The sequence below is a fragment of the Coffea arabica genome, chromosome 11c (genome assembly GCF_036785885.1).
Source record: "Coffea arabica cultivar ET-39 chromosome 11c, Coffea Arabica ET-39 HiFi, whole genome shotgun sequence".
NCBI classification, from domain to species: domain Eukaryota; kingdom Viridiplantae; phylum Streptophyta; class Magnoliopsida; order Gentianales; family Rubiaceae; genus Coffea; species Coffea arabica.
Genome location: NC_092330.1, coordinates 46,797 through 68,628, shown reverse-complemented (window position 1 = coordinate 68,628; position 21,832 = coordinate 46,797). Strand labels below are relative to the sequence as shown.

The 21,832-nt window shown below is 39.5% G+C and overlaps 1 protein-coding gene and 1 pseudogene across 1 annotated transcript; one reads left to right on the top strand and one right to left on the bottom strand.

The window, feature by feature from the left end:
• Positions 1-7,423: 7,423 nt before the first annotated feature.
• LOC113703794 (probable serine/threonine-protein kinase At1g01540) lies at positions 7,424-8,308 on the top strand. The gene is made up of 3 exons (XM_072070818.1): positions 7,424-7,637; positions 7,991-8,055; positions 8,279-8,308. Exons 1-3 carry the CDS (start codon positions 7,424-7,426, stop codon positions 8,306-8,308), a joined length of 309 nt encoding a protein of 102 aa, XP_071926919.1.
• A 748-nt stretch (positions 8,309-9,056) lies between these two features.
• On the bottom strand, positions 9,057-10,643 carry LOC140016830 (S-norcoclaurine synthase 1-like; annotated as a pseudogene).
• Between the last annotated feature and the right edge of the window lie 11,189 nt (positions 10,644-21,832).

The following is a 21,832-nucleotide window of genomic DNA, read 5'->3' as shown; positions in this document are numbered from 1 at the left end:
GTTTTTGTAGGGTTTTAGTAACCTCTAGCCTATAAAAGGGCTTGCATTATAAGGGTTTTGGACACAAGTTGGATCAATAAAGTTTGGTTAATTTCGATTCTTCTTGTTAATAGAGAGTCGAGCCTTTTTACTTGCCTTTGCAAGGGTTGTGAGCAATCTTGCGTGTTGTCCTAGATTGTTGTACCGACGTATCTATTAGAGTAATCAACACTGTGGAGTCGTCGTTCTACCTCATATAATCAAATCGTGTCGTCTGTTTGATTCTAGGTTCCGTAATCCAAGCGTTGGCCCACCTCGCTAGATACTTGAGCAAACGTGCTATGTGTCTCGTAACGAGTTGATCAAGGACCGTATCAGTGATGTGTGCAATGGCCCACGAAATGATCCGGTCCGAGTTCCGTTGGGCCTAGTCACACATGCACGAGCCAAGCTCTTAAAGAAATCCCTCCAAGTCCTTGTTCAAATGGTCCAAAACCAACATGGAGTCCATAGGGATATTGAAGGCCTAGAAGGAGACAAGCAAAACATCTACACCATGATCCAAGCCCATGGAGAGTCAATCGGGCCTCCAAGTGATTGGGCCGGGTTGGGTCTTTAGGCCTTAATGTTCCTTAGGGTTAGATTAACTGCGTAATAGAAGCATGGGTCGGCCAATCTAGACACCAAGATGGCCGACTGTTCCATTAGGGTTTTAGAAACCTCTAGCCTATAAAAGGGCTTGCTTTGCAAGGATTTTGGACACAAGTTGGATCAATACAATTTGATTAATGTTGATTCTTCTTGTTAAGAGATATTCGAGCTTTTTCACTTGCTTTGGCAAGGGTTGTAAGCAATATTGTGTTTCGTCCTATATTTTTGTATCGACCTATCCATTCGAGTAATCACCTCTATGGAGTCATCGTTCTAACGCCTATAATTAAATCTAATCGTCCCGCTTGATTCCAGGTTCCGCAATCCAAGCTTTGGACCACCTCGCTAGATCCTTGGGCAAACGTGCTACGTGTCTCGAAACGAGTTGATCGAGGACCGTATCAGTGACGTGTGTGTGGATCAGGGCCCACGCAATCAGCTGGTCCGAGTTCCATTGGGCCCAGTCACACGTGTACGAGCCAAGTTCTTCAAGGAATCCCTCCCAGGTCTTGTTCGAATGGTCCAAGACCAACAAGGAGTAAGGATACAAGCAAATCATCTACACCATGATCCAAGCCCATGGAGAGTCAAGCGGGCCTCTAAGTGATTGGGCTGAGTAGGGTCTTTAGGCCTTAAGGTTGCTTAGTGTAAGATTAACTGCGTAATAGAAGCATGGGCCGGCCCGTCTTGATACCAAGATGGCCGACTATTCATTTAGGGTTTTCGTAGGGTTTTAGTAACCTCTAACCTATAAAAAGGCTTGCATTATAAGGGTTTTGGACACAAGTTTGATCAATAAAGTTTGGTTAATTTCGGTTCTTCTTGTTAAGAGAGAGTCGAGCCTTTTTACTTGCCTTTGCAAGGGTTGTGAGCAATCTTGCGTCCCGTCCTAGATTGTTGTACCGACGTATCTATTAGAGTAATCACCACTGTGGAGTCGTCGTTCTACCTCCTATAATCAAATCGTGTCGTCTATTTGATTCTAGGTTCCGTAATCCAAGCGTTGGCCCACCTCGCTAGATTCTTGAGCAAACGTGCTATGTGTCTCGTAACGAGTTGATCAAGGACCGTATCAGTGATGTGTGCAATGGCCCACGAAATGATCCGGTCCGAGTTCCATTGGGCCTAGTCACACAGGCACGAGCCAAGCTCTTAAAGAAATCCCTCCAAGTCCTTGTTCAAATGGTCCAAAACCAACATGGAGTCCATAGGGATATTGAAGGCCTAGAAGGAGACAAGCAAAACATCTACACCATGATCCAAGCCCATGGAGAGTCAAGCGGGCCTCCAAGTGATTGGGCCGAGTTGGGTCTTTAGGCCTTAATGTTGCTTAGGGTTAGATTAACTGCGTAATAGAAGCATGGGTCGGCCAATCTAGACACCAAGATCGCCGACTGCTCCTTTAGGGTTTTAGAAACCTCTAGCCTATAAAAGGGCTTGCTTTGGAAGGGTTTTGGACACAAGTTGGATCAATACAATTTGATTAATGTCGATTCTTCTTGTTAAGAGATATTCGAGCTTTTTCACTTGTTTTGGCAAGGGTTGTAAGCAATATTGCGTCTCGTCCTATATTGTTGTATCGACCTATCCATTCGAGTAATCACCTCTATGGAGTCATCGTTCTAACGCCTATAATTAAATCTAATCGTCCCGCTTGATTCCAGGTTCCGCAATCCAAGCGTTGGACCACCTCGCTAGATCCTTGGGCAAACGTGCTACGTGTCTCGAAACGAGTTGATCGAGGACCGTATCAGTGACGTGTGTGTGGATCAGGGCCCACGCAATGAGCTGGTCCGAGTTCCATTGGGCCTAGTCACACGTGTACGAGCCAAGTTCTTCAAGGAATCCCTCCAAGGCCTTGTTCGAATGGTCCAAGACCAACAAGTAGTCCCTAGGGATATTGAAGGCCAAGAAGGATACAAGCAAATCATCTACACCATGATCCAAGCCCATGGAGAGTCAAGTGGGCCTCTAAGTGATTGGGCCGAGTAGGGTCTTTAGGCCTTAAGGTTGCTTAGTGTAAGATTAACTGCGTAATAGAAGCATGGGCCGGCCCGTCTTGATACCAAGATGGCCGACTGTTCATTTAGGGTTTTCGTAGGGTTTTAGTAACCTCTAACCTATAAAAAGGCTTGCATTATAAGGGTTTTGGACACAAGTTTGATCAATAAAGTTTGGTTAATTTCGGTTCTTCTTGTTAAGAGAGAGTCGAGCCTTTTTACTTGCCTTTGCAAGGGTTGTGAGCAATCTTGCGTCCCGTCCTAGATTGTTCTACCGACGTATCTATTAGAGTAATCACCACTGTGGATTCGTCGTTCTACCTCGTATAATCGAATCGTGTCGTCTGTTGATTCTAGGTTCCGTAATCCAAGCGTTGGACCACCTCGCTAGATACTTGAGCAAACGTGCTATGTGTGTCGTAACGAGTTGATCAAGGACCGTATCAGTGATGTGTGCATGGATCATGGCCCACGAAATGATCCGGTCCAAGTTCCATTGGGCCTAGTCACACATACACGAGCCAAGCTCTTAAAGAAATCCCTCCAAGGCCTTGTTCAAATGGTCCAAAACCAACATGGAGTCCATAGGGATATTGAAGGCCTAGAAAGAGACAAGCAAAACATCTACACCATGATCCAAGCCCATGGAGAGTCAAGCGGGCCTCCAAGTGATTGGGCCGAGTTGGGTCTTTAGGCCTTAATGTTGCTTAGGGTTAGATTAACTGCGTAATAGAAGCATGGGTCGGCCAATCTAGACACCAAGATCGCCGACTGCTCCTTTAGGGTTTTAGAAACCTCTAGCCTATAAAAGGGCTTGCTTTGGAAGGGTTTTGGACACAAGTTGGATCAATACAATTTGATTAATGTCGATTCTTCTTGTTAAGAGATATTCGAGCTTTTTCACTTGTTTTGGCAAGGGTTGTAAGCAATATTACGTCTCGTCCTAGATTGTTCTATCGACCTATCCATTCGAGTAATCACCTCTATGGAGTCATCGTTCTAACGCCTATAATTAAATGTAATCGTCCCGCTTGATTCCAGGTTCCGCAATCCAAGCGTTGGACCACCTCGCTAGATCCTTGGGCAAACGTGCTACATGTCTCGAAATGAGTTGATCGAGGACCGTATCAGTGACGTGTGTGTGGATCAGGGCCCACGCAATGAGCTGGTCCGAGTTCCATTGGGCCCAGTCACACGTGTACGAGCCAAGTTCTTCAAGGAATCCCTCCCAGGCCTTGTTCGAATGGTCCAAAACCAACATGGAGTCCATAGGGATATTGAAGGCCTAGAAGGAGACAAGCAAAACATCTATACCATGATCCAAGCCCATGGAGAGTCAAGCGGGCCTCCAAGTGATTGGGTCGAGTTGGGGCTTTAGGCCTTAATGTTGCTTAGTGTAAGTTTAACTGCGTAATAGAAGCGTGGGCCGGCCCGTCTTGATACCAAGATGGCCGACTGTTCTTTTAGGGTTTTAGTAATCTCTAGCCTATAAAAGGGCTTGCATTATAAGGGTTTTGGACACAAGTTGGAGCAATAAAGTTTGGTTAATTTCGATTCTTCTTGTTAATAGAGAGTCGAGCCTTTTTACTTGCCTTTGCAAGGGTTGTGAGTAATCTTGCGTCTCGTCCTAGATTGTTCTACCGACGTATCTATTAGAGTAATCACCACTGTGGATTCGTCGTTTTACCCCATATAATCAAATCGTGTCGTCTGTTTGATTCTAGGTTCCGTAATCCAAGCGTTGGACCACCTCGCTAGATACTTGAGCAAACGTGCTATGTGTCTCGTAACGAGTTGATCAAGGACCGTATCACTGATGTGTGCATGGATCATGGCCCACGAAATGATCCGGTCCGAGTTCTATTGGGCCTAGTCACACATGCACGAGCCAAGCTCTTAAAGAAATCCCTCCAAGGCCTTGTTCAAATGGTCCAAAACCAAAATGGAGTCCATAGGGATATTGAAGGCCTAGAAGGAGACAAGCAAAACATCTACACCATGATCCAAGCCCATCAAGCGGGCCTCCAAGTGATTGGGCCGCGTTGGGTCTTTAGGCCTTAATGTTGCTTAGGGTTCGATTAACTGCGTAATAGAAGCATGGGTCGGCCAATCTCGACTCCAAGATGGCCGACTGCTCCTTTAGGGTTTTAGAAACCTCTAGCCTATAAAAGGGCTTACTTTGCAAGGGTTTTGGACACAAGTTGGATCAATACAATTTGATTAATGTCGATTCTTCTTGTTAAGAGATATTCGAGCTTTTTCACTTGCTTTGGCCAGGGTTGTAAGCAATATTGCGTCTCGTCCTAGATTGTTCTATCGACCTATCCATTCGAGTAATCACCTCTATGGAGTCATCGTTCTAACGCCTATAATTAAATCTAATCGTCCCGCTTGATTCCAGGTTCCGCAATCCAAGCGTTGGACCACCTCGCTAGATCCTTGGGCAAACGTGCTACGTGTCTCGAAACGAGTTGATCGAGAACCGTTTCAGTGACGTGTGTATGGATCAGGGCCCACGCAATGAGCTGGTCCGATTTCCATTGGGTCCAGTCACACGTGTACGAACCAAGTTCTTCAAGGAATCCCTCCAAGGCCTTGTTCGAATGTACCAAGACCAACAAGGAGTCCATAGGGATATTGAAGGCCAAGAAGGAGACAAGCAAATCTTCTACACCATGATCCAAGCCCATGGAGAGTCAAGCGGGCCTCCAAGTGATTGGGCCGAGTTGGGTCTTTAGGCCTTAATGTTGCTTAGTGTAAGATTAACTGCGTAATAGAAGCATGGGCCGGCCCGTCTTGATACCAAGATGGCCGACTGTTCATTTAGGGTTTTTGTAGGGTTTTAGTAACCTCTAGCCTATAAAAGGGCTTGCATTATAAGGGTTTTGGACACAAGTTGGATCAATAAAGTTTGGTTAATTTCGATTCTTCTTGTTAATAGAGAGTCGAGCCTTTTTACTTGCCTTTGCAAGGGTTGTGAGCAATCTTGCGTGTTGTCCTAGATTGTTGTACCGACGTATCTATTAGAGTAATCAACACTGTGGAGTCGTCGTTCTACCTCCTATAATCAAATCGTGTCGTCTGTTTGATTCTAGGTTCCGTAATCCAAGCGTTGGCCCACCTCGCTAGATACTTGAGCAAACGTGCTATGTGTCTCGTAACGAGTTGATCAAGGACCGTATCAGTGATGTGTGCAATGGCCCACAAAATGATCCGGTCCGAGATCCGTTGGGCCTAGTCACACATGCACTAGCCAAGCTCTTAAAGAAATCCCTCCAAGTCCTTGTTCAAATGGTCCAAAACCAACATGGAGTCCATAGGGATATTGAAGGCCTAGAAGGAGACAAGCAAAACATCTACACCATGATCCAAGCCTATGGAGAGTCAATCGGGCCTCCAAGTGATTGGGCCGGGTTGGGTCTTTAGGCCTTAATGTTCCTTAGGGTTAGATTAACTGCGTAATAGAAGCATGGGTCGGCCAATCTAGACACCAAGATGGCCGACTGTTCCATTAGGGTTTTAGAAACCTCTAGCCTATAAAAGGGCTTGCTTTGCAAGGATTTTGGACACAAGTTGGATCAATACAATTTGATTAATGTTGATTCTTCTTGTTAAGAGATATTCGAGCTTTTTCACTTGCTTTGGCAAGGGTTGTAAGCAATATTGCGTTTCGTCCTATATTTTTGTATCGACCTATCCATTCGAGTAATCACCTCAATGGAGTCATCGTTCTAACGCCTATAATTAAATCTAATCGTCCCGCTTGATTTCAGGTTCCGCAATCCAAGCTTTGGACCACCTCGCTAGATCCTTGGGCAAACGTGCTACGTGTCTCGAAACGAGTTGATCGAGGACCGTATCAGTGACGTGTGTGTGGATCAGGGCCCACGCAATGTGACAGTTTGTGGAGCCTCAAAGATCTCTTGGGATTTATTCTGTCATCAAATTTCTTGACTGGCTCTCTACCTTCAGAGATTGGACTGTTGAAGGTTGCAACATGGATAAATTTGTTGATGAATCAGTTCTCAAATAACATTCCTAGCAGAATTGGAGATTTAGAAAACTTGAATCATCTTTCTTTGGCATATAACAACTTAACATGCTAAGTTTGGAATATTTGGACCTATCACAAACACTTCAATCTCTCAGCTACTTCAATGTCTCTTTCAATTATTTACTGGGGCAAATTCCATCTAACGGCCCTTTCAAGAACTTTCCTAGTGAATCTTTTATCTCCAATGATGCATTATGTGGATCATCTAGGTTTCACGTTCCAGCAAGCCAAACTCCTTCAATTCACAGATCAAGGACAAAGAAAGTGCTTCAAACTAAATTGATAGCATTTGGAGCTTAAGCAATAATTGCTGGTGTAGCCTTGGCATTTTTGTTCTTTTGATATGTAACAAAGGAAAAGCTTCCTAATGGAACTAATTTGTTCTCCTTGACAGCAAAAGGAAGGATTCGTATTATGAACTCCTACAAGCAACCAATGGTTATGATGAAAGCAACTTACTAGGCACGGGAAGTTTTGGATCTGGTTACAAAGGGATTCTAGCTAATGGAATGTGTGTGGCCATAAAGGTGTTCAATTTACCGTTGGAATATTCATTCAAGAGTTTCACCAGAGAATCTGAAGTCTTACGCAGTCTTAGGCACAGAAATCTGACCAAAGTCATCGGTGTATGCTCTAATGATGGCTTCAAGGTATTAATACTTGATTACTTGCCCAATGGGAGCCTTGACTTGAGAAGTGGTTGTATTCTTACAACAATTGTTTAAGTATCATCCAAAGAATGAATATGATGATAGATGTGGCATCAGCGTTGGAGTACCTCCATCATAGTTACTCAATTCCCGTTGTTCACTATGATTTGAAGCCAAATAATGTCCTTCTAAATGAAGATATGGTTGCCTGTGTGACTAATTTTGGTGTTGCAAAAATATTGGCCGGTGAGAAGAACACTGCCTACACCAAGTCTCTAGCTACATTTGGCTACATTGCACCAGGTAAAGCTCCAATTACTTCCAAATACTTCCATTTTGTTTCTTAGAGATTTAAACTCAAAATTTCTATTATAATTGTGTGAAAATGTGATCCATTGAACAATTTCCACTTTAGAGTATGGATTGGAAGGACTAGTGTCAACAGGATCTGAAATTTAGCTACGGAAGCATGCTGATAGAAGTTTTCGCTAGATTGAAGCACATTGATGAAATGTTTTCAGATACATGTCTAAGGAACTGGGTAAAAAGTCGTGTGCCAAATGCACTATCTCAGGTAGTAGATGCAAACTTGCTCAAGCCAGGTTATCAACACTTTACTGAAAAGTTGGAGAGCATAACGTCTATTGTGTGAATAGCTATAGCCTGCACAGAAGATTCTTCCAGGGACAGGATGAATGCTATGGATGTTCTTGCTTCTCACGTACTGCGAGGCAACTTAGAAAATTGTTTACCCAAAATAAGGAAATTCATGTCTTAGAAACCGACTTTATGTCCATTCTTAGAAATTGACTTCTTCCTCTCTGACAATTTTTCTTGTTTTCCCTGACTTCCTACGTCATCATTCTCCTCCTCAAGTACATGACCAAAAAACTAGAACTAGGAAGTTATGTAAGCATGCATCTATTATTTTTCTTGATCTGCAGGTCTTCAACTTTGTTGACTTGAACCAATAGTGTAAGTCCTGCATCAGAGTGTGGAACGATGAGACACATTACCTTGTCTCCTTGCGAGCATGGTGGACATTGATTCATTATCATCCCTTCCATGATATCCTGATACATGTTGTTTAGTATCTCTGGTCCGTCCACCTCAAGATTCGTGACCATCAATTTAACAAGGGTTATGCAGACTTCATGCAATTCAAGTGAATATTCATCCAAGGTTGGTCTGGACAAATGCAAATCTAGCACACCACTGTAGGGATATATAGAGTTACAAACTTCCTAATATTGATACTTCATCCAGGAAACACACTTGAATTTGGACAACTAAACACCACCGCCGATATAATCTTAGGAATCTGGATCAATAACATGCAACTAGAAACTTCCATAAAGGCATATAGGTGATTCATTAAGCTTGGTTTATGATGAAGATTTAAAAAAAAATAGTAATACCGCAAGTGAAAATATGCTAATTCTTTCACTTGTTTATCCTCAGGTGATCCAGTAAGCTTTTGCCATCAAGTTTGCTACTTAGATGCGGTCTGAGAAGGCCCTCAATTTCTATTGTATTGTATTGTGCTCCAATTTCTTTGACAAGATCTACTAGAGGACCAACTTTTGCTATGAAATTTGTTCTGTGAAATGCAGCAATTGAAAGTCTTTCTTTGCAGAAATCCACAATAGCTCTATGCTCAATGATGCTATATTCCCCTCAAGTGAAAATAGTAATACCACAAGTGAAAATATGCTGATTCTTTCACTTGTTTATCCTCATGTAATCTAGTAAGCTTTTGCCATCAAGTTTGCTACTTAGATACAGTCTGAGAAGGCCCTCAGTTTCTATTGTATTGTATTGTGCTCCAATTTCTTTGACAAGATCTACTAGAGGACCAACTTTTGCTATGAAATTTGTTCTGTGAAATGCAGCAATTGAAAGTCTTTCTTTGCAGAAATCCACAATAGCTCTATGCTCAATGCTGCTATATTCCCCGTTGCTCATTATCTGCACAAATTATTGAAGCACAGCAACTCAATGATATCTATAGATGCTCAGTAAGTAGGAGTTTGGTTTTGGTGATCATTTATCACCATAATATCACCGATATTGATGATGATTGCTCCGGGAATGGGTTTAATATGCAACCATGTGTTGCTTTTCTTGATTTGCAGGCTTTGAACATCATTGACTTGAATTAATAAGGTCAGTCCTGTTGCATCAGACTGAGGAGTCAGGCCAATAACTTTGTCTGCTTGCTGGCAAGGTGGATAGTAATTCACATTCTTATTCCTTGTATGCAATCTTGATAGATGCTACATAATTTGTCTGGGTCTACACCAAGATTCGCCCCAATAAGTTTAAACAGGGTCATGCAAACCTTGTGCATTTGAAGTTAGTATTCATCCATGGTTGCTCTGACATCATCAGAAATTTGTAAATTAGCGTTGAGATGAATTTTTCTTACACAATTTTCAAGTTTTTGCCACCTAAGTAAAGTAATCCATGTAGCTTTCCAATGGAAGCAAAAGATGTTTCCTTTTAAAGAATCTTTGTTTTACAATTGCGTGAAAAATAGAGGATAAATTCCCATGAGAAATGGGAAATTCTGTAAGCAGAGAAGCTTGACAAAAAAGGCTAGCCTTTTGAGAAAATATAAGAGCAGCATAATATTACTGCAGAAGTAGGAAAAGATTGTGATACTCTATATTATTCATTGTCTACCTGAAAGATGTTGGAGTCATAGGCCAAAATCTCATATTTCTCTGAGAAACTGGCAATGCACGGAGGAAAAGCATGTCCCCCCAGTCAATCTTTTGATCCTCTGATACCACAAATATTTGACCATATCATTCAACATCATTTGGTAGTTGTGCATAGGCTGTCTTCTGCTGTAATAGCAGCTTAAAGAAGTCCTCCATCACCAACTTCATTTTCTCAATTACTGTGGTAGTCCCATGATTAATTAGCTGTGCAAGATTGAGTCACGTACTGTTAGTCGCTACTTTACTAGGAAAAATGATTTGCGTATCAGATCATTACGAGTTGTATAATTAGGATTCTATATGTGATGGATTCTCTTGATTTGTTACCTGAAGAAGCCCCAGTCTTTACAAGCCCGATGAAGTTTTGCCATTTCATTCTGGCTTCCTGAATGATCAGCTGCAAGCTTTCCCATGTTGATGAATCTGTGATGCCTCATTCGTAGAAACTTCATTAAGCATTATTTCAGGCCTGATGTATCAATTAGGGGATTTCTTTAGGGCAATTAAAAGCTAGTTCTTAGACATTCTCCACAGGGAGAGAACCACTAAGGTCCCTTCTTGTTTTGGCCATCTCAGTTTCCATTGATATCAATGTCTCAATATCAAATTGTGTTGACTTTTTGGCATAATCATTTATCCCACATCGGTGGGTTTAAAGTTTGGGGGAGTGTTTGAGAGTTATAAATTAACACTCTCCCTTCCCAATTAAAACACATCAAAATTTTATATTCTTTCTTCTCCCAAATTAATAAGAGTAGGTTGCTTAGGTGGTGCTCAGAGATTAGACACATTTGGTCAAATTTCGTTATAAATTTCGGGTGTGTTCTTTTCTTATCTTTTTTATTTATTACGCATTTATTTGATAGTTTTTTTTCGATTGTAGTATAGAAGGGTTTATTTACAGTATTTTTATGTGGTTCATTTGGGTGTATTTTCTTATTCGTGTATATTTACTGTTTATGTATATACTGGTCTGATTCTGATAATACACCATGCATGTAAATTCTGTCATAGGAGACTAGATTTTAAGTGGAATCGCATGTGGCTCCTCTAGCCTTTCGTGAAAATTTATTTGGAGTGGTAATTCTATCTTAGGAGATCGTTTGGCAATCTTTCTTGGGAATTACTAAATCGATTTAATTTACTAGTTGTATCATTTGAGTGAAAAATTACCCTTTTTTTCCCAACATTACCAAATGACATAAAAGAGCAGGAGTAGAGTACCATAAATCGGTTGACATGCGAAACTAATCAATCGTGTTTGTTCAGAGAGCAAAAGTATACTTTCAAGAACGAGACTTCTGCACGAAAATTATGGAAGACGTTGGAGGAGAAATTTTTTAAGAAGAGTGATCAAAATAAACTCCTTATAAAGAAAAGGTTGTTCCCATTCAATTACCGATCAGGTACTACTATGAATGAACACATCACTATGTTTAATCAGTTAGTAAATATAGACGTGAAATTTGAAGATGAAGATTTGACTTTGATGTTGTTGTCATCCCTTCCTAATGAATTTGAACGTTAGGAGACTACGTTATTTCATGAAAAAGAGAATGTGTCTTTAGATGCTGTATATTCTACTTTGTATAATCATGAATTAAGAAAGTAAGATAAAATGAAAAAAAAAATAGCTACAGTAGATGAAGCGTTAGTGGCAAGAAGTCATCAGCAAAGCCAATCAAAAGGGAGAAGACGAAGATCCAAATCGAAAAACAAAGTTGTCAAAGATGAGTGTGGTTTTTGTCATGAGAATTGGAAGAAAGACTGTCCAAAGTTGAAAAAGACAGGGAAAGCTCTGCAAGACGCCAGTGTTGCAGAGTGCAAAAGTGATATGAAATTAGATTTCTCTTTGATTGTATCACCTTTAACATCCCATCCAGATGAGTGAATTTTGGATTCACGTTGCACCTACCATATGTCTCCCATGCGAGAGTGGTTCTTTGAATTTGAAGAACTTGATAGTGGAGTTGTTTACATGAGAAATGACAATCCATATAAAACAGTTGTGATAGGTTCAATCAAATTGCATAATCATAATGGATTCACCAGAATCTTAAAGGATGTTCGGTGCGTACCAAATTTGAAGAAGAATCTCATCTCTTTTGGAGGCTTGGAATCAAAAGGTCTGGTTGTCATAATGCGAGATTGAATTCTTAAAGCAACTTTAGAAGCACTTGTGATGTTGAAAGGCGAAAGAAAAAATAATATATATTACTACCAATGTAGTACAGTTGTTGGGACAGCAGTAGCAACAACATCTTTCAGTAGCAAGAAGGATACGGAGGCAACAAAGTTGTGGCACATACTGTTGGGACATGCTAGTAAAAAATTCTTGCAAAATCTAGCCAAGCAAGGATTGTTGAAAGGTGTAAAACCTTGCAAATTAGAATTTTGTGAGCATTGTATTCTGAGAAAACAGAGAAGAGTGAAATTTGGCACTGTCATCCGTAATACTAAGGGTATTTTGGATTATGCACACTCAGATGTGTGAGGACCTGCCAAGACTCCATCCCTTGGAGGCAAGTACTATTTTGTCACTTTTGTTGATGATTTTTTCAGAAGAGTTTGGATGTTTACTATGAAAAATAAGGATGATGTGCTAGTGATTTTTCTTAAATGAAAAGCTCAGATTGAAAACCAGACGGAAAGAAATATCAAGATTTTTCGAACAAACAACGGTGGAGAATACAAGAGTGATCCCTTCCAAGAGATATGCCAAGAATGTGGTATAATTCGGCACTTCACAGTCAGAAGAACACTGTAGTATAATGGGCTGTCAGAAGATATAAACAAGATACTAGTGGAGAAAGTTTGTTGCATGTTGTTTAATGTTAGGTTAGACAGAAAGTTTTGGACTGATGCTGTGACATACACTCAACATCTCGTCAATCGCTTCCCATCATTTGCAATAGGTGGCAAGATTTCATTAGAGGTATGATTTGAAAAACCTGCAACAGACTATGATTCTTTACATATTTTTTGTTATACTACATATTATCATGTAAATGAATCAAAATTGGATCCACGTGCAAAGAAGTCTCTCTTTATGGGTTTCAACACTGGAGTTAAGGGATACCGTTTGTGATGTTTAGAAGCAAAGGAGACCATTATTAGCAGGGATGCTACCTTTGATGAATCTGCCATATTGAATAAGTAGTACAAGATGGGACCAGTGGTACTCCGCAACAGGTGGAGGGTACATCGAAGTAGGTAGAGTTTGAGCAGATAATAGTGAGCCCAGCAAACAGCACCATCAATGACTCTCCTATGACAGAAAAGGAGCTAGATGAGAAAGAGGTTTCAACCCAAGAATCTCAACAGCAGCAAGAGTCAATTGCCATTAATAGGTTAAGACGAGAAATTCAAAAACCTGCTCGTTTTGCTGACATAGTGGTCTATGTACTTCCAGTTGTTGATGATGTTCTATCCACCTTTCCTGAAGCAGTTCGAAGTATAAAAAATAATAGATAGAAAGATGCTATGGAAGAAGAGATGTAATCTTTTCAAAAGAATAAGACGTGGAAGTTGACACAACTACCGAAGGGTAAGAAAGCAATTGGATGCAAATGAATATTTGCAAAGAAAGAAGGATTTTCTAACAAGAATGATGTTCGCTATAGGCGAGATTGATGGCTAAAGGCTACGCCCAAAAGAAGGGAGTTGACTATAATAAGATATTTTCTCCAGTTGTTAAACATTCCTCTATTAGAATTTTATTGGCCTTGGTAGTACTGTTGAATTTGGAACTGGCCTAACTTGATGTAAATACCACATTCCTTCACGGTGACTTGAAGGAGGAAATCTATATGTATCAGCCAAATAAATTCAAAGTTGCTGGTAAAGAAAATTGAATTTGTAAGCTGAGCAAATCATTGTACGGATTGAAGCAATTACCGAGGCAATAGTACAAACGATTTGACTAGTTCATGATGGGTTAGAAGTACACAAGAAACAAATACGATCAATGTGTGTATTTGCACCAGCTATGAGATGAGTCCTATATCTACTTACTCTTGTATGTTGATAATATGTTGATAGCGTCAAAGAGTCAAGTTGAAATTGACAAATTGAAGGCTCAGTTGAGTAAAGAGTTCGAGATGAAAGATTTTCGGCATGGAAATAAGTAGGGATAAAATGAGAGGCAAGTTTTGTCTGACACAAGCAGTATTTGAAGAAGGTACTGCAACGGTTTGATATGAATGAAGATTGATAGGTTGCAATTTTATCATTTATTTTATTATTAATTTTTCCTATTACCTGATCTGATGTGAATTAATTATTAGATTCTACTCATTTTTCGTAATTTACATATATTTCAGGGAGTAGAACGAAAATACCATAATAAGTGCCAATTTGACAGTTATCAGGAAAGAGTTCAAGTAGCAGGCATTCAGGGTATTTTTGAAACAAGGAGACACAAGTCCTTTTTGGTAATTTGCGGAAGATAGAATAAAAGGAGGAAAGGAACGAAGGGTTAGGGGAGCTTCTTCTTCCCACTGGAGCTGGAGCGCCGCACAGGGAGTCCTCTACGTAAGGGGAGGCGCCGCACAGAGCCGCCGCAGAGCAAAAAAGACTAATGAGATATGAAATGGAAATAGAGTTGAGTAGGGCTAGCTGGTTGCTTTTTAGCCTTTGACTTTTCTCAGTTGCTTTAGTACTTAGTAGTTACTTTTCATTCCTTGGATGCGAGGAACAATTAGGAAAACATTGAACCATCTCCTGTTCTTTATCACTTTGACCAAATTTGATTTGTCCATCTTTCCCCTGATGCCCGCGGCTCTTTCACAAATTTTGCGTGGGCTTTGTTCTGCAAACATGAACTAAATCCCTTTGTCTAGTCAAGGGACAACGGATGCTTTGGGTCGCCTAAAACTGTGAGATCGATTTAATTTTATCTTTTTCTTTTATTTATTGGTATTTGCATATTCTCTGGTTGCAGTGCTTATGGTTGTTTAATTAATTGATTGTCTTGGATCCGGATAATTAATTGATTTAATAATCTATTGTCAATTGAGGTATTAAATCCGTAATTGTTTAATTACCTCAAAATAGTGACAACTGGCATGATTAGATTCGTGTCAGGGGAATACGCGGGCTAATCTAAAATAACCCTGGTAGTGCGTTATTTGATTAGAATAGGGCTCTTCTAATACGTAAGGCAATCGGGAAATTAAATTCTATGGGCGTACTTAGGATTATTTCTCAATTAGAGCAGTGATTAACGGGCGTACCTTAATCATCGACACAGTAAGGAGGGGTTAACTGTCATCGCTTGTTTGGCAGTTATAACCTATTTATTAGTAAATAATTGGAATTGCCTTTGCTTATCGATGATCAATTAGGTGAACCATTGCTGAAGTTATTCCTTGGCTAGATCCTTAATTATCACTCATTAGATTTTAGTAATTTGTTATTTAATTTCTAGTTGGCTATTTTATTTTTTTTACTTTTAGTTGAATTGTTTAAATTGTCACTCCTGATATAAAACACCCCCTTTGTCACTGTGAATTTGGAAAGGAACAATTACTCCCAGTCTCTGTGGATTCGACTCTGCTTACTACTATCTACAGAAATTACTTTTAGTTTGAGCAGGTTTTATTATTGCACAGGTTTCAACAACCTGTCAAAGATTCAAAACCTGTAAGTACTCCGCTTGCTCCTCATTTTAAACTTAGCAACTTATTATCTCCAAAGATGGATGAAGAGCGAGCATACATGACGAAAGTTTCGTATGCTAATGCAGTTAGTAACTTGATGTATGCAATGGTGTGTACGAGACTCGACATTTCACAGCAGTTAGTGTGGTAAGCAGGTTCATGCATGATGCGGGTAAGGGTCATTGACAAGCTGTGAAATGGATTCTATGGTATATCTAAGATACTGTAGATATTGGATTAGTATTTGAGCAGGATGAATCAATTGGTCAATATGTAATTGGATATTGTAATTCTGACTATGCCGGTGACTTGGATAAGCGACGTTTTACAACTGGCTACTTGTTCACGTTTGCCAAGGCGCCAATTAGTTGAAAGTCTACTTTGCAGTCAACAGTGGCTTTGTCTACAATAGAGGCAGAGTATATGACAATTACCAAATCTATGAAGGAGGCAATTTGGCTTCAAGAATTGCTTGAAAACTTGAGAGTTGGTCAAAAACACATTGACGTGTTTTGTGATAGTCAGAGTGCTATTCACTTAGCAAAAAACCAGGTCTTGCACGCAAGAATGAAGCACATTGATGTTCGCTATCATTTCATGTGAAAAATTCTTGAAGAAGAGGAGATTTTTCTTCAGAAGATTCGGACTACGAAGAATCCTGCAGGTATGCTGACCAAAGTGGTTACAAGATCCAAGTTTGAACATTGTTTAGACTTGATCAACATCCTACACATTTGAATTGGCACCCAAGGGGCGCAAATTTGGAAGTACCGCAAGGACTTGTTATTTTGTTTGAGTCAGAAGGTTTGTATTTTTGGTGGGATTAGAAATTATGCCAAGGCGGAGATTTGTTAACCTTTTGGCATAATCACTTATCCCACATCGGTGGGTTTAAGGTTTGGGGAAGTGTTTGAGAATTATAAATTAACACTCTCCCTTCCCAATTAAAACACACCAAAATTTTGTATTCTTTCTTCTGCCAAATTAATAAGAGTAGGTTGCTTATGTGGTACTCGGAGATTAGACACATTTGACCGAATTCTGTTATCAATTTCAGGTGTGTTCTTTCCTTATCTCTTTTATTTATTACACATTTATTTGGTAGTTTTTTTCAGCTGTAGTATAGTATTCAATCTATTTGTCGGGTTTATTTGTAATGTTTTATACGATTCATTTAGGTGTATTTTTTTTATTCGTGTGTCTGTCCTGTTTATGTATATACGGATTTGGTTGTGATAATACACCATGCATGTAAATTCTGTCATAGGAGATTGGGTTTTAAGTGGAACCGCTTGTGACCCCTCCAGACTTTTCTGGAAATTTACTTGGAATGGTAATTCTGTCTTAGAAGATTATTTGGCAATCTTTCCTAGGAATTACTGAATCTGTTTAATTTACTAGTTGTATCATTTGAGTGAAAAATTACCCGTTTTCCCAAAAAATTGGACCTCTTATATATAGCTATCGATGGAGAAGATCAGCCGTAGCATTAAAAATTGAAGGAATGCCAAATTGCTTACTGCTAATTCAGTAGTTGGCCAACGAATTTGAAATTTGATAAGGTGCCTTTCACATTTTCACAGATGCTTCACGAAATGTAAGAGATTTCATGTTTCTGAGTAATTTGTAATCTAATCACCCTTAGAAACATGTGAGATGATTAATCCAATAAACTTAATAAAATCCTGTATCAACCTGTCCTAATTTCATTGCATAGTCATTCTTTTTGCTTATTGAATAATTACTCCACCGAGATTAGCTGATGGAGTTCAATGTCATTACTTCATAAATAATCATACAGTTGGTAAATTTTAGTAGATGATTATTTAGCAACTTATGGGAGATTCTATAAGTTGCTCAATGACTATCGTAGAAGAATTTAAGGCCAATGGCACATCTTGATAAGTATCATTTTAGTTGTTATAGATTCGTTAGTAAAGAATTTTTGTTGCTAATTACTAATTACCATGCCACCATAACCAATTTTCATTACAAAAGCGATTCAATACAATCTGCCTGAAAGGGGGGAAAAAGGATTTTTTTAGCATTTGTATAGGATCATACCAAAAACACAGAGGAGAAGAGAATTTGTATGTAACCTAAGCAACTCTAAGGCAAGAGGCAACAATCGGCAATTTTTGGATTGAACAGAAAAATGAACATAAAAAAGATGAGATTAGTAGAATGATTATTTGTTATTTTTGATGTACTTTGAAGGCAAACCGAAACCAAAATCATCTATTAGAGCTTTTTCCTTTCCTGCAAGCATATATATATATATATATATATATATATATATATATATGTGTGTGTGGCATATGCGAATGCCACCATAAATCATCTACCAGTCACGTAGACAATTTAAGGCCAATCTTGATCAGGTACATGACTAAGGAATTGGGTTTGCTAAATTTTGGAGCCAAAAACCAGTAATTTGAAACTGACATCTGCGACTTATCATTGTTAGCACATATATATGAATTTTTTCTTTCTCCCGTTCTAAATCAAATTACACTTGCTGTGGATAAAGAAGTGCGACCCCTCTGGGATTGCATGAACAGATTTGGCAAGGCTCCATTGAACGGGGCATGCCTGTTTTGAAAGCCATGCATCATTGTCACAGCAGCGGAAACATGCAGAAAAGTATTGACCGATCGACGAGCGTATTTGAGCAGGTTGGCATAAATCAGCACCAGATTTATTAGGAAAGAAAGGACTCCACGGGCAGCTGAAATCAACTTCACTTGCCAGACAGGAGGCCTTGCCAATGTTCATCGACTATGTGGATGAAATTGCAAGGAATGCATTTAGTGCATGGGAGAATCCGGATGAACCAATTGAGTTGTTAACTGAGATGATGAACACTGCCTTTAAAGTTATGATGAACATAATTTTGGGTGATGAAGTTACTTTCTTCAATGTGGAATCATTTTAGATCGTACATGACTATTAACCTCCTGGTTTTGCATAACAACAGATTTTTTTTTTTTTATAAAGTCAATTCGAGACCTACCACCCAACATATCCCTCCCCCTACCATCGGAAACTGATCAAGGTCAGAACTACAAAAAATATGGTAAATTATATAGTTTATCAATTATGTGATAATAGCTTCTGAACTACTAGTGGTGGGGCTAGTGGTCAGGGAGTTAAAGTCCCGCTTGATAGACCAGGATTCAAATCTTGGCTGACCTGTTTAGGGTAGGGAGGGAATAGGGGAGTGGGGGAGGATTAAAAAAAAAAAGTGGCTGCTGAGTAATCTAATCTAAACAAACCATGAGACATGCCTGTATCAACAATTTTGATCTTTTGTGGCAACACACTTTGCTTGCTTTTTTCTCAAGGTCAGTACCAAGTTATTAGTTTGTGTTTTTTTTTTCTTAAATGATATTGCCACAGTTGAAGTTTTATTTCCACAGTAATTCTCATTGAAAATGATGAAATTATAATCTCCAAATAGCATTTGGATTTGGAGGGATAATTTTGGCATTTGGATTTGATATTCTTTGTGGTTTAGATATTCTATCTAGTTTAGTTGATAAGGAAATTGTCCAGATGGTTGTGAGGCCTGATCCGACTCTCAAATTCTTCCTTATCTTTTCCTTTCCTTTCCTCTTATAAGATTTGGAGTCTCATTTTAGACAAAAGGAAAAAAAAAAGTGGGCACAAATCTTTGCACACACAGAAAAAGAAGCCAAAAGCACAAGATTTCTTTCCTAATTTCAAAATTCGATTTCTATCCATTGCACTAAAACATACCGAAGTTTTGTGATGAGAAGGATTTTGAAGGAAGGAGGAAGGAGGGAAGAGAAACGCTGTGGAAAAGGGAGAGGAGAAGGAACCGATTCGTTTTTTTTTCTTCATTGCGGCTGTAAAACTTGAGAAAAATGCACACTTCTAAATTCTGGTAGAGATGTAAATATATTAGTTAAGTTAGTTTACCATCCTATCCGAGAAGAGTATCAAAGTTCCAAATGCTTACATCACATTCCCACAATCACATAAACTTCTCATAAAAATTTTATTTATTAAAAAAAAGACTGCAGGATTAAGACCTCTAAATTAGAGGCTTGTTCATTAGGCATGGATGCTGGACTATTAGCTATGTAGTCTAATTTCAAACCAAAACCAGAGTTCAACCGACATTCCAGATTATGTTGCAATCCTCCATTCTCCCGATTCTGGCTTATTTTGTGCTACAGATCAATTGCAATGATCAGGTAATATCACTCAAGTGAATGAAAGTTTAATCTTACATTTAGCATGTGTTGGGGAAACCGGGTATTTTCCCACTCAAAATTACAACTAGTGATTAAACCGATTCAGTAATTCCCAGGAAAGATCGTCAAAACAATCTCTTTAGACAGAATTACCATTCCAAGTAAATTCCCAGGAAAGGCTGGAGGGGTCACAAGCGGTCCCACTTAAAACCCAGTCTCCTAGACAGAACTTACGTGCACGGTGTATTATCACAACTATACCCGTGTATACATAAATAATACGTACACGCGAATAAGAAAATACACCCAAGAGAATCGTATAAAACACTATGAATAAACTCGACAAATATATACAAATATATTGAATACTATATTACTACAGAAAAGAAACTACTAAATAAATGCGGAACAAATAAAAGAGATATGGAAACAACGCACCCGAAAAATTGATAACGGAGTTCGGCCAATTTTGCCTACTCTCCGAGTACCACTCAAGCAGCCTGCTTTTATAATTTAGGAGAGAAGAAAGAATACAAAGAATTACAAAATCCTTATGGGTAATTCTTTGTTGTTCTTGGTACTTATCAATTGGGAGGACTTGAGAGCTATTTATAGCTCTCAAGCTAAGCTTCTTCCAATAACCCAACCGATGTGGGATTAAATTGTGCCAAAGAGAAGTCAACAATGTTGGCTTCCAAATTCAAGAATTGAGGCAGCCAACATTTGTTGAAATTCAACAAATCTCCACCTTGGCATAATTTCTAATCCCACCACAAAAATACAAACCTTCTCCCTCAAACAAAAACAAACGGTTCTTACGGTGCTTCCAAATTTGCGCCCTCAGGCGCCAACTCAAATATGCAGGATATTGACCAAGTCTAAACAATGTTCAAACTTGGACCTTGTAACTACCTTGGTCAGCATATCTGCAGGATTCTCCGTAGTCCGAATCTTCTGAAGAAAAATCTCCTCTTCTTCGAGAATTTCCCGCACAAAGTGATAGCGAACATCAATGTGCTTCGTTCTTGCTTGCAAGACCTAGTTCTTTGCTAAGTGAATAGCACTTTGACTGTCACAAAACACGTTAATGTGTTTTTGACCAATTCCCAAGTCTTCAAGCAATCCTTGAAGCCAAATTGCCTCCTTCACAGCTTCTGTAATTGCCATGTACTCTGCCTCCGTTGTTGACAAAGCCACCGTTGACTGCAAAGTAGACTTCCAACTAACTGGCGCTTTGGCAAATGTGAACAAGTAGCCAGTTGTAGAACGTCGCTTATCCAAATCACCTGCATAGTTAGAATCACAATATCCAACTACACATTGACCCAGTGATTTATCCTGCTCAAATACTAATCCAACATCTACGGTATTTTGGATATACCGTATAATCCATTTCACAGCTTGCCAATGACCCTTGCCTGGATCATGCATAAACCTGCTTACCACACTAACTGCCTGTGAAATGTCGGGTCTCGTACACACCATTGCATACATCAAGCTACCAACTGCATTAGCATACGGGACTTTCGCCATGTATGCTCGCTCTTCATCCGTCTTTAGAGATAATAGGCTACTAAGTTTCAAATGAGGAGCAAGCGGAGTACTTACAGGTTTTGAATCTTCATTCATGCCAAAACGTTGTAGCACCTTCTTCAAATACTGCTTCTGTGTCAGACAGAGCTTGCCGCTCGTTCTATCCCTGCTTATCTCCATGCCGAGAATCTTCTTGGCTTCTCCCAAATCCTTCATCTCAAACTCTTTACTGAACTGAACCTTCAATATGTCAATTTCAACTTGACTCATTGACGCTATCAGCATATCATCAACGTACAAGAGTAAGTAGATGTAGGTATCATCTTGTAGCTTGCGCAAATACACACAGTGATCGTATT